Below are 13,110 nucleotides of genomic sequence, written 5' to 3'. Positions count from 1 at the left end.
TTCAAACCGAACCGTGGGCTAACTGAACCGTTTCACCCCTCGTAAATATACAGTTGTGGTCAAAAGTTTACATACACTTGTGAAGAACATAATGTCATGGCTCTCTTGAGTTTCCAGTTATTTCTACAACTCTGATTTTTCTCTGATAGAGTGATTGGAACAGATACTTCTTTGTCACAAAAAACATTCATGAAGTTTGGTTCTTTTATGACTTTATTATGGGTGAACAGAAAAAAATGATCAAATCTGCTGGGTCAAAAATATACATACAGCAGCGCTAATATTTGGTAACATGTCCCTTGGCCATTTTCACTTCAATTAGGCGCTTTTGGTAGCCATCCACAAGCTTGTGGCAAGCTTCTGGTTGAATCTTTGACCACTCCTCTTGACAGAATTGGTGCAGTTCAGTTAAATTTGATGGCTTTCTGACACGGACTTGTTTCTTCAGCATTGTCCACAAATTCTCAATGGGGTTTAAGTCAGGACTTTGGGAACCTTAATTCTAGCCTGATTTAGCCATTCCATTACCACTTTTGATGTGTGTTTGGGGTCATTGTCCTGTTGGAGCACCCAACTGCGCCCGAGACCCAATCTTTGGGCTGATGACATTAGGTTATCTTGAAGAATTTGAAGGTAATCCTCCTTCTTCATTATCCCATTTACTCTCTTTAAAGCACCAGTTCCATTGGCAGCAAAACAGCCCCACAGCATAATACTACCACCACCATGCTTGACGGTAGGCATGGTGTACTTGGGGTTAAAGGCCTCACCTTTTCTCCTCCCAACATATTGCTGGGCATTGTGGCCAAACAGCTCGATTTTTGTTTCGTCTGACCACAGAACTTTCCTCCAGAAGGTCTTATCTTTGTCCATGTGATCAGCAGCAAACTTCAGTCGAGCCTTAAGGTGCCGCTTTTGGAGCAAGGGCTTCCTTCTTGCACGGCAGTCTCTCAGTCCATGGAGATGCTTGACTGTGGACACTGACACCTGTGTTCCAGCAGCTTCTAATTCTTGGCAGATCTGCTTTTTGGTTATTCTCGGTTGAATCTTCACCCTCCTGACCAATTTTCTCTCGGCAGCAGGTGATAGCTTGCGTTTTCTTCCTGATCGTGGCAGTGACAAAATAGTGCCATGCTCTTTATACTTACAAACAATTGTTTGCACTGTTGCTGTTGGGACCTGCAGCTGCTTTGAAATGGCTCCAAGTGACTTTCCTGACTTGTTCAAGTAAATGATTCGCTTTTTCAGATCCATGTGTGTATATTTTACCCAGCAGATTTGATCAGTTTTTCTGTTAACCCATAATAAAGTCATAAAAGAACCAAACTTCATAAATGTTTTTTGTGACAAAGAAGTATCTGTTCCAATCACTCTATCGGAGAAAAATCAGAGTTGTAGAAATAATTGGAAACTCAAGAGAGCCATGACATTATGTTCTTCACAAGTGTATGTAAACTTTTGACCACAACTGTACGTAAATATTTCAAGCCAAAGTTAGGTCAATTTTTTTCCATTCATTTTTTTCACAACGTTTCAAAGTGCATTCATGGTGCTATTTTACATAATAATTACCTTGAATACTTGACCAAATCACTCTTGAGACACTCCTGCCTGCTTGTATGCTCTAAAACTTTCGTCCTGTTTCCACCAAAATCCGGTGTTAGAACGCAGCGTGTGTTTGAGTTTATCGCAGTGAAAGCTGCCACGACGCTCTGCCTGGCTCGACCGCCTACGGGAAGCCGTGGCGCAATGTCTGTAGGAGCTTTCCCGTCAACTGATAAAGTCTATGAGAGGCGGATCTAGGATTCTAGGGGAACAGCTCACGGATGGTATCCAAAGCCCTTTTCCAATTTGAAAAACCAAAGCTACTGAGGAGTGCGTCTTCGTTAGTGCGAATATTTGGCATCTTTTGGCTGAAGTATGGGACGTCCCAGCGAATACGGGATGGTTGACACTTGGTGACCTAATAGCCAGCTTGCAAAAAAAATGTCAAAGCTTCATAAACCTGAAACACCTGTTCCTGCTGCTGCTTGTGGTGAAGCAGTTCGCTTCTTTAAAATACATTGAATATACACTAATATTGTATAAATAAATGATATACTTATTGTAGTGTCGCTGGACGTAGTTCCGGCGTCGCAATGGTGTGGCAACGTGACGCTCCTAATGGTTACTTCCGGAAATGCGGCACTCCTATTGGAGCGTTCACAGGCACAAAGGTGCACTGTTGTGAGTGATACCTTCATCATTGTAAATAGTGACAAGAAAACCCAAAAAGCGCGCATGCTCTCTACTTGCTAACCCGGAACCTTCGGGCAACAAAAACTCAATGAATTAACCTAATTAATAAGGCCTGAGACAAAAAACAAAATAATCAGACTCGGTGGATTGACTTGCATACATTCCAGGAATATAACAACCAAATTTAATTCCGATCTATCCACGAATACACAAGGAGTAGCCATTTTAGTTAGTGTACTCACCAAGAAAAACAACAAAGTGAGTGAGATCTAGAGCACTTCTCCTCCGGGCTCTACTCACTAATTCCCATGTAAACATAGCCCAAATATAACATTAGAAATTTCCGCTACTTACGATCGGCACTGTCAACCGCCTCAAACGTCGCGTTGAAGCCTCGGTCCACGTAAGATCCGTCGGAGTAAAACTGAACAGTCATTTGATTGGTGCTGCTAGTCTCCGTGACAGAGTTGTCTTCATGATCCCCGCAAAATCTAAAAGAAAGACACCCGAAATGTTATCGCGAAATTGGATTTTTCGTACGTTTGCGTAGATCTCACTTCTTCCCGTTGATCTGAACGTAGTCCTTGCGGCAGCCTTTGCTTCCACCCTGGCCCGGTTCGTCCATAAGGAACTTTTTGAAAGTCACCTTCACCGACTTTCCAGCAGGGACCTTGGAAGTTATTGAAAAGTTCATAGTAGAGCAGGGCGGTAAACCGAAAATTTACCGTCACCGAAATTCTTCACGATGACCGACATAATTTTGACCATGTCGGTAACTTCGGTAATTTAATAAAACAAGAAAATATAGTCTTTTTATCCCGCTTTGACGCTGTGTTGTTCGGCTATGTTCATTCCCCTTTAAGAAAGTAGACAGTGTGCGTACGTATGGAGTCACGTGGTTTTCAGGAAGCCAATCAAACAGAAGCCCGGTAGGCTAACGCTAGCAGCTAACACTACAAGTAAACGGGATGGAGTCTGGTTTAAGTTAGCTTCGCCAAACTTTCACCCGACTTAAAGTAAACTCTTGGTGGGTTCCAGACGGGCTTTCACCCGCTGTCCTCCCTGGTTCTCACGATATCAGGAGAGGATGCTTTCTTCTGGTAGCCAAGCCACAGGCTAACGCTAGCGGCTAACACCGGCTACAAATGAACGTGAACGAGTCGGACAGCAGTGTTGTTAGTAACGGCGTTACAATATAACGGCGTTACTAACGGCGTTATTTTTTTCAGTAGTGGGTAATCTAATTAATTACTTTTCTCATCTTGGCAACGCCGTTACCGTTACTGAGGACGGAAAGGCATGCGTTACTATGCGTTACTATATTGGTTGAAAAGTCTGAGGGAGACGGACTCAGCGAGACGACAGAGCAGGAGTAGGGAGGAGGCAAGAAAGTTGTGACGCCGAGCAAACGCGATGCTAGGTAGCTCCAATAATACAGTGGTACCTCTACATACGATCACTTCGACACACGATCTTTTCGACATCCGACGTAAAATTTGAGCCGCCATTTGTTTCTACATCCGACGAGTTGCTCGAAATACGACGACATGACAGCACTGCAAACGAACGCACGGTGGATTTTCTTGTGTGAGAAATCAACACAGTTTTCAAAAAAAGTTGATACAGTTGGAGAAACAAGGAAAAAAGTGATGCTTACCTTTGAAATGAAGATGCAAGTTATAGAAAAATATGAGCTTGGGGTGCGTGTCCCTGAACTGGCTCAACAATACAGCTCCGTGGTCCTCTTCCGACCACCGTTCGCCACTATTTATAAGTTAAGGTGAAAATTATCATTGTGGTAACATTGCCAAGGAAATCGCCAGCTTCGTCACGTTTTTATCATTTATTTAAGAACTTATCCAACACAAAACGCCCATTAAGCAGTTGACTGCTCTCAAGAAAACGAAAGTATTATCTCTACCGCACCGACCTATCTCACTTCGCGGTGCGTTCAGGGACAGTAAAAAGCCTGAACTGGCTCAACAATACAGCTCCGTGGTCCTCTTCCGACCACCGTTCGCCACTATTTATAAGTTAAGGTGAAAATTATCATTGTGGTAACATTGCCAAGGAAATCGCCAGCTTCGTCACGTTTTTATCATTAATTTAAGAACTTATCCAACACAAAACGCCCATTGTCTTAAGCAGTTGACTGCTCTCAAGAAAACGAAAGTATTATCTCTACCGCACCGACCTATCTCACTTCGCGGTGCGTTCAGGGACAGTAAAAAGTGTCCGCCATATTAGAATCCGATTCGTTACATTATTTACAGGAATAATTATTAATTATTCTTCTTATTATTATATTATTCTGAATTATTTATTTATAACTTATTTGTTTTTCTATGTTTAATTGCCATTTGTAACAGTGCCAGCAGTATTTATTAAGAATTTAGTATATGTTTTTAGGCTTTGGAACGAATTAATGGAATTATAATGTATTCCTATGGGAAAATCCTGCTCGACATACGACCATTTCGACTTACAAACAAGGTCCTGGAACGAATTAAATTCGTATGTAGAGGTACCACTGTACATGTTGTAGCCGATAGCCTACAAACTACGCCCGCATGTTATGGTAGATATGGTAGACATGGTAGATATCACATGTACTGTACATAGATATAACTAGATGCAAAATGACAGACATGGCACTAAATGAGTTAGTAGACAGCCGCCATCTTAAAGCAGTAGACTTTTTAGGACGGCTCTGTTGTAGAGAACCTTCCTAGCGAACCTAACTAACTTTTTATCTAAAATACTTCTAAATCGGCAAAATCTTGACTTGAATCTATCTTTAAATGATGAAACAGTTTTAAAACTTTCATATGTCGAAAGTAGAGAGAAGGGAACTAATGCAATAATGGGAGTAATTTTAACAACTTTTAACAGTTGATTCAGGGTAAAGGTTTTTTTTTTTTTTTGAGGAAAAAAAAAAAAAAGTAATTATCACCAATTACTTTGCCAAGTAACTAATTACTCTTACGTTCAGGTAATTGAGTTACTAACGCAATTACTTTTTGGGAGAAGTAATTTGTAACTATAATTAATTACTTTTTTTCAGTAAGATTAACAACAGTAGCCACGTTTACATGCTGACTTTTATTCATACCGATTCAAATCATTTCGAATGGAAATTTCACATCAGCTGTTTACATGTCACTTCATCTATTCCGATCCAGCGTTTACATGTGACTGCCTTTATTCCGAAAGGACGTTTGACAACTGCCGTCTGATATGCGCAGATTAATCAAAACAAAGCGTCACGTTGCAAAACATGGAGATCGATCGTCAGATCAGCTGCTGTTTTAACTTTTCGAGTGGAAACAAAACTTCAGAATGATACGCCGTTCATTTAAAAAGTTGTGTGGTTGCGCTGTGCGTGTGCTTGGAAGCCATGTTGCAAGTGACGTTACTTACGTCACCAAGTGACGTCACCACGTCAGTACGGAGCATGCGCAGAAAGAACGCAACCAGACACCATTCCGCTTCCCTGTTTACATGATATAATTTTACTTCTAATCGGTTTGGGAAAAGGAATATTCCAACCCTGTGAATCGGAATGAAATTCCATTCGGTTTGGGCCTGTTCATTCTGAATGAGGTGTTTATATGGAACACATTTATTCGGTTTGAACAAATATTCCGATTGTAATTGGAATATTTAGCTCCATGTAAACGTGGCAACTGTCGGACAGCGGCTCTAACCTTGTCGAAACGGCTGAAATTAATGAGTGGACTGGGCACGGACTTCCATGTAGCAATCATCATGTCACGGTATTTGGCATCTCTGTGTGATTTCTCTGAAAGCTTTCATGATGGTAAAGCACTCAGAATAAACTGTAATCCAACAGTGACGCTAGGCCTGAACGATATATCGTTTAAACATCGCCATCGCGATGTGCGCATGTGCAATAGTCCCATCGCAAGGACGTGCGATAGTTTTTTAATTTCATTTTTTTTAATCCACAAACGTTTGTTTTGAGGAAGGAGAGGGGAAAAAAAGCGCACAGCTTCTCTTTCTCTCCAGCAAGTCATCGGCTCCTCCCCCTCCCCCTGCAACAGCGGAGTGGAGGGAGGAGGGGCCGAACAGCAGAGCGGAGGGAGGAGGGCCCGTTCTCAAAGTGAAAGCAAGCAATCAACACGTTGGAGGAGCAAGGAAGACTGTATCCAAAAGGAGTTTTGGAAGTATTTTGGCAAGAACAAGACTATAAGGGACAAAAAACAGCCCTGTCGACAGTGCCTCGCCATGGTTGCCTCAACAAGAAGTAATCTGTCAAACATGTGGGACCATTTAAAACGCAGGTATCTATGCATTCCTGCTACGAGCTCCCCATCAGAGGCTTTTTAGCACAGGTGGGAACATTGTTAAGTGCCAACGTTCTTGTCTCAAGCCTGCTATAGTGGATAAACTAATAGTCTTGGCCAAAAACCTATGAGACCCAGTTGAGAATTGCTGAGCAAGGAAGGTGGACGATATGCAGACAAATACATAACACAGCTGAAGGAATGTCTTTTCTTCTTTTTATTCTGTGACAGCTATCAGGAAGGCAGGAAATTTGGGAGTTAAAATGGTTCTGTTATTCATCACAGTTATTTGCAGTTATTCAGTTCAATTATTTACAAGTTCAATTGAGTTTGTTTCTTTTATATTTAAATTTATTGTAAACCGTATTTTTCAAATAACTATATATAGTACAGCTGCACATAAAGTTTTGATACTTAATATTTTTGTTGAAATATTTTTACAACTTTGTTGCCGTTTTGCAGTTTTATATTGTTATATTTTGTGTAAACAACTCAGGGGACTAATGCACTTGCACTTTTATTAGTCAGATTTAATATTTAAGTTCAAATATGTTGACAACTTTGTTGTTTAACTGAGGTTTTTATGTATTGTTATAGTTTGTGAACTCTTTTGTCATATTTAATATTTTTGTTCAAATATGTTGACAACTTTGTTGTTTTACTGAGGTTTTTATTTATTGTTATAGTTTGTGAACAACTTTTTTATTTGTCATATTTAATATTTTTGTTCAAATATGTTGACAACTTTGTTGTTATTTTACAGAAGTTTTTATTTATTGTTATATTTTGTCAAAAACTTAGGGGACTAATGCACCTGCTCTTTTATTTATCATTTAATTTATTTGCTGCTGTTGAAGTGTAAAATATTGTATTCAATAAATGATCTATTTTGTGCAGACATGACTTCCTGGATACCTTCATACAGAAATCTTCATCATTCACAAATTAAACGGTATTATATGAATACACTGTGGTCACGGTGTGTTATGTAAAGTATTTCCAAACAGCTATTCAAGTCATTTAGTGAAAATTTCTTTAAAAAAGATAGATCTTTTTTTTTTTAATATCGCAATATAATATCGCAATATATTGCAAACCTAAAAAAAATCGCAACAATAGTTTTTTCCAATATCGTTCAGGCCTAAGTGACGCCTATATATAATATGACAGTTTAATGGCCACAGCTTTTTTTCTGTATGTGTTTGCTTTATTCTGCCATCATAAAACCTTAAACGTTTCATTGGCATCAGAGCAATACAGCTTTAATCTGGTTGTGTCTGTGTAGGGGGGTGCATGTATTAAAAAATGTTTCGGAATTTTTTTTAAAAAAAATTAACTGAAACCTTGACGTAAACACTTGTGTTGAATAATTATGTCACAGCAGCCATTACCAATAAGTTGTCTGAAGTGTACTGTTAAAGCTGCAAGTCATTTGTGTTAGAATGACATGTTTCCACAGTCGTCATATTGATTTTATAATGTACATTTTTCAAGTCATACAAGCTGTTATAAATGTTCACACTAGAATTCTTATTGTTTACAAGATTTTTTTTTAATACTTAATGTTTAGACTGCATGTGCAATGGTTAAATTGAAAGCTGGTTAAATAAATTTAACGAGAAACGGTTAATTTGTATTCCATGCATTGATTCAAATTTTCAAATTGTATAACAGTCTGCTTGGGCGAATTTATCGTCATTTATCGTTATCGAGGTAAATCTGCTCAATTTATCGCGATACGTACTTAAGGCCATATCGCCCAGCCCTAGTTCATAGTATGCATAAAAAAATCGCAATACTGTACTGTATAAAAAGGAGTGTCCAAACTCTTTGTCTGAGGAAGAAAAATCCTTCACTTTTCATTTGTTAAACAATAAACACGTTGATATACATGAAGTAGCTCCATATATTGTACAGCTTTAATACACATACAGTGGGGAGAACAAGTATTTGATACACTGCCAATGGGTTTTCCCATTGACAGTGTATCAAATACTTGTTCTCCCCACTGTATGTTAACGGATGCTGCTGTTCCCCATATAAATTTTATAACCTAAATGTGTGTGTATATACACATATACAGTGTATCACAAAAGTGAGAACACACCTTGCATTTCTGCAGATATTTAAATATATCTTTTCATGGGACAACACTGACAAAATGACACTTTGACACAATGAAAAGTAGTCTGTGTGCAGCTGATATAATAGAGTTAATTTATTTTCCCCTCAAAATACAGGCATTAATATCTAAACCCCTGGCAACAAAACTGAGTACACCCCATAGAAACTACCTACATCCCTAAATGTCCAAATTGAGTACTGCTTGTCATTTTCCCTCCAAAATGTCATGTGACTCGTTACAGGAGTGCTGTCAGCATTTCTGCAGAGATTAAAGAGGTGTGGGGGGTCAGTCTGTTAGTGCTCAGACCATACGCCGCACTCTACATCAAATTGGTGTGCATGGCTGTCACCCCAGGAGGAAGCCTTTTCTGAAGACGGTACACAAGAAAGCCCGCAAACAGTCCCATGAAAAGATATAGTTAAATATCTGCAGAAATGCGAGGGGTGCACTCACAGTTGTGATACACTGTGTATATGGCGGAAAACACAGACAAGACTGAAAAAGCAGTTTCTGCTCTTGCACTCTATTTTAAGCCAAAATACTGTTGTGTTTGATAGAACAATGTTTATATGCTGCCATAGCAGATTCATTGCGCATTAAGCCCCCGAACTATTTTAAATTTGCCCGTTTTACCCTGAAAACCCCCGTTTACAGACGTCGCGCAACCGTTTTTGTTTCAACCCAGCCATGAAAACAATTATATTTATCATTCAAAATGTCTGTCATTTTTATCCTAGAAACATTAATTGATGTCTAATATTTCGTTTAAAAAAAAAAAAAAAAAACGACTTTAAAGAATTATTCACTCGCATAATTTAAACTTTTAAACAAATGACGTCACAATGAAAAAAATAACTATCATAACTATCGCTAAATTGTTTTTTTTTTTTGTTACTGTCACATTTTCCCCGATATGTTAGATGATAAATAATCGATCCAAACAAAGAAAAAACAAACATTTTTTTAAAGGGTAAACGTATGAAAAAGAAAATGTCAACCACTCCTTGATGTCTGCGATTTCTGCATTGCGACCCATGTTATATTACCATGTTTCACCCATAAAATCCCCCCAAAATCCAGCTGTGGCCATTCACAGCTGTGTTTTGATGCAACATGGAGTTTTTGGATAGAAACAAGGTAAGTACGCGATAATATCTCGTTAAAGTCATGGCGTCTGCTCTCACCTCCAGATATGGTTTTGCTGTTTAAAAAAACATTAAAAAAAAAAAAAAAAAATTGCCCTCCTGTCCAAAATTTTTCTTCCCCCAGAAAATTGAGATTTTAAGCTTTCCAATGATGTATCACACATGCATATCGGAAAATTTTGAAATTTGGCCAAATTGGGGGTCTCAGAGCAGAAATTCAAGTCATGTATATATATATACAGTGCCTTGCAAAAGTATTCGGCCCCCTTGAATCTTGCAACCTTTCGCCACATTTCAGGCTTCAAACATAAAGATACGAAATTTAATTTTTTTGTCAAGAATCAACAACATGTGGGACACAATCGTGAAGTGGAACAACATTTATTGGATAATTTAAACTTTTTTAACAAATAAAAAACTGAAAAGTGGGGCGTGCAATATTATTCGGCCCCTTTACTTTCAGTGCAGCAAACTCACTCCAGAAGTTCAGTGAGGAACTCTGTATGATCCAATGTTGTCCTAAATGACCGATGATGATAAATAGAATCCACCTGTGTGTAATCAAGTCTCCGTATAAATGCACCTGCTCTGTGATAGTCTCAGGGTTCTGTTTAAAGTGCAGAGAGCATTATGAAAACCAAGGAACACACCAGGCAGGTCCGAGATACTGTTGTGGAGAAGTTTAAAGCCGGATTTGGATACAAAAAGATTTCCCAAGCTTTAAACATCTCAAGGAGCACTGTGCAAGCCATCATATTGAAATGGAAGGAGCATCAGACCACTGCAAATCTACCAAGACCCGGCCGTCCTTCCAAACTTTCTTCTCAAACAAGGAGAAAACTAATCAGAGATGCAGCCAAGAGGCCCATGATCACTCTGGATGAACTGCAGAGATCTACAGCTGAGGTGGGAGAGTCTGTCCATAGGACAACAATCAGTCGTACACTGCACAAATCTGGCCTTTATGGAAGAGTGGCAAGAAGAAAGCCATTTCTCAAAGATATCCATAAAAAGTCTTGTTTCAAGTTTGCCACAAGCCACCTGGGAGACACACCAAACATGTGGAAGAAGGTGCTCTGGTCAGATGAAACCAAAATTGAACTTTTTGGCCACAATGCAAAACGATATGTTTGGCGTAAAAGCAACACAGCTCATCACCCTGAACACACTATCCCCACTGTCAAACATGGTGGTGGCAGCATCATGGTTTGGGCCTGCTTTTCTTCAGCAGGGACAGGGAAGATGGTTAAAATTGACGGGAAGATGGATGCAGCCAAATACAGGAACATTCTGGAAGAAAACCTGTTGGTATCTGCACAAGACCTGAGACTGGGACGGAGATTTATCTTCCAACAGGACAATGATCCAAAACAAAGCCAAATCTACAATGGAATGGTTAAAAAATAAACATATCCAGGTGTTAGAATGGCCAAGTCAAAGTCCAGACCTGAATCCAATCGAGAATCTGTGGAAAGAGCTGAAGACTGCTGTTCACAAACACTCTCCATCCAACCTCACTGAGCTCGAGCTGTTTTGCAAGGAAGAATGGGCAAGAATGTCAGTCTCTCGATGTGCAAAACTGATAGAAACATACCCCAAGCGACTTGCAGCTGTAATTGGAGCCAAAGGTGGCGCTACAAAGTATTAACGCAAGGGGGCCGAATAATATTGCACGCCCCACTTTTCAGTTTTTTATTTGTTAAAAAAGTTTAAATTATCCAATAAATTTTGTTCCACTTCACGATTGTGTCCCACTTGTTGTTGATTCTTGACAAAAAATAAAAATTTTATATCTTTATGTTTGAAGCCTGAAATGTGGCGAAAGGTTGCAAGGTTCAAGGGGGCCAAATACTTTTGCAAGGCAGTGTATATATATATATATATATATATATTATACATACAGGGGTGCACATATTTTTTTTGCCCAGGTTCTCAGAGGAGGACCTGGCGATGTGACTTAGTCCTCATTGAGCTTGAGAGCCGACCCGCCTGATGCGAAAAAATTATGACAAGCTTTACTTAGAGCCAATTACCTTTAATTCATTATATAAACAATTAACGCTTGATTAACATCAACTGGCACAACATAATTGCCATTACTTTGAAGTGAAAAGTAAAGGAATAAAAATAAAACCACTAATTCAAAATAAAAGGCATTCATATGCGACTCCCACATTAACTCCAAGCCTTTGTAAAAGTGGGATGTCCTCCTCATAAGAGCTCATTGAACGTGCATGTTTAGCTTTGTGAAATGCAAGCAAAAACACATTTGTCAGTTCATGGCGCTTTTCTTCAATTTTTTTCCGCCACTTGTCCATAGGGCGAGTGGGGTCCTGTCTTGACATCGATAGTTTTCTTAATTGCCACATGCTGTTTTTTTCGTGCTTTTCAAAGTTTGGATGGCTAAAATTCTTTGACCCTACATAAAATGCGCTGCTCTTATTAACGACATTGGGATTCTCACGGCAAATGTTGCACCACATTTCCATGCGAGCAGCATTTGCTTCTAGCCATGATACCTCCTGCCGCCACTTTTCAGCAAAAGTCCTTTTTTCCGGTAGCTCCGGTGACGTCTCTGTCGTCCGTCTGTCTTTTGACGGGGGTGGGGGAACACGGAAGTAATTACTCATGGGGCCTGCCTCTTTGACATTTCGAGAAGTGATTTTCTCGTGTCCGCCGCAAATACAGTGGTCAGCCATCGGTACGCAAAAGCGTATGGAAACCGTTGAGGCCCAGGGCATTTGTCTACCTCCAGTACGCATGCGGACCACTTATGTGCACCCCTGCCTATAACCCTATAAATGTTTTGGTAGTTTTAGTTAAAGCAGACACTGTATTTTCATCTGTGTGATTTTGACATAGATCAGATCACATTTGATGAGGATTTTATGCAGAAATGTGAGAAATTCCAAAAGGTTCAGATACTTTTTCATACCACTGTATATAAATTTGCATCTGATGGGCATGTGGAACTCAAGCTTCTTGTGCTGTGGGATAGAAAAGTAGTTCGGGCACATAAGCGGATTTTAAGCAGGGGGACAGAGGTGGCCGAAAAGCGTCATTGCATGTAATTGACTTTCCTATGTATTTAAAAGTTGTAAAGTAATAAAACTGCAACAAAAATGAATGAAATGAACAAGAAAAATTATATTTTTATAATGGGTCAAAATTATTTTTCGAACAGATCATGTGACTAGCAACGTAGACTGTCATTTGCTTTGCATATAATTTTCCCAAAAAAAAAAAAAAAAAAAAAAATAGGGGAGGGCAATTTTATTTTTCAAATGATTTTATT

At 39.3% G+C, this 13,110-nt stretch overlaps 1 protein-coding gene across 1 annotated transcript in view; it reads right to left on the bottom strand.

Moving 5' to 3' along the window:
* Positions 1–13,110, bottom strand: part of LOC130911161 (suppressor of tumorigenicity 14 protein homolog) — a 57,519-nt gene that overhangs the window by 24,108 nt on the left and 20,301 nt on the right. Inside the window, exons 9-10 of the mRNA XM_057828937.1 lie at positions 2,796–2,908; positions 2,593–2,729 (exon numbers count right to left, since the gene is read on the bottom strand). Of these exons, the coding sequence (XP_057684920.1) occupies positions 2,593–2,729; positions 2,796–2,908 (250 nt within the window). The remainder of the gene's footprint in view (positions 1–2,592; positions 2,730–2,795; positions 2,909–13,110) is intronic.

Source organism: Corythoichthys intestinalis, unplaced genomic scaffold, assembly GCF_030265065.1.
Source record: "Corythoichthys intestinalis isolate RoL2023-P3 unplaced genomic scaffold, ASM3026506v1 HiC_scaffold_23, whole genome shotgun sequence".
NCBI lineage: Eukaryota > Metazoa > Chordata > Actinopteri > Syngnathiformes > Syngnathidae > Corythoichthys > Corythoichthys intestinalis.
This window is presented reverse-complemented; position numbering and strand designations above follow the sequence as displayed.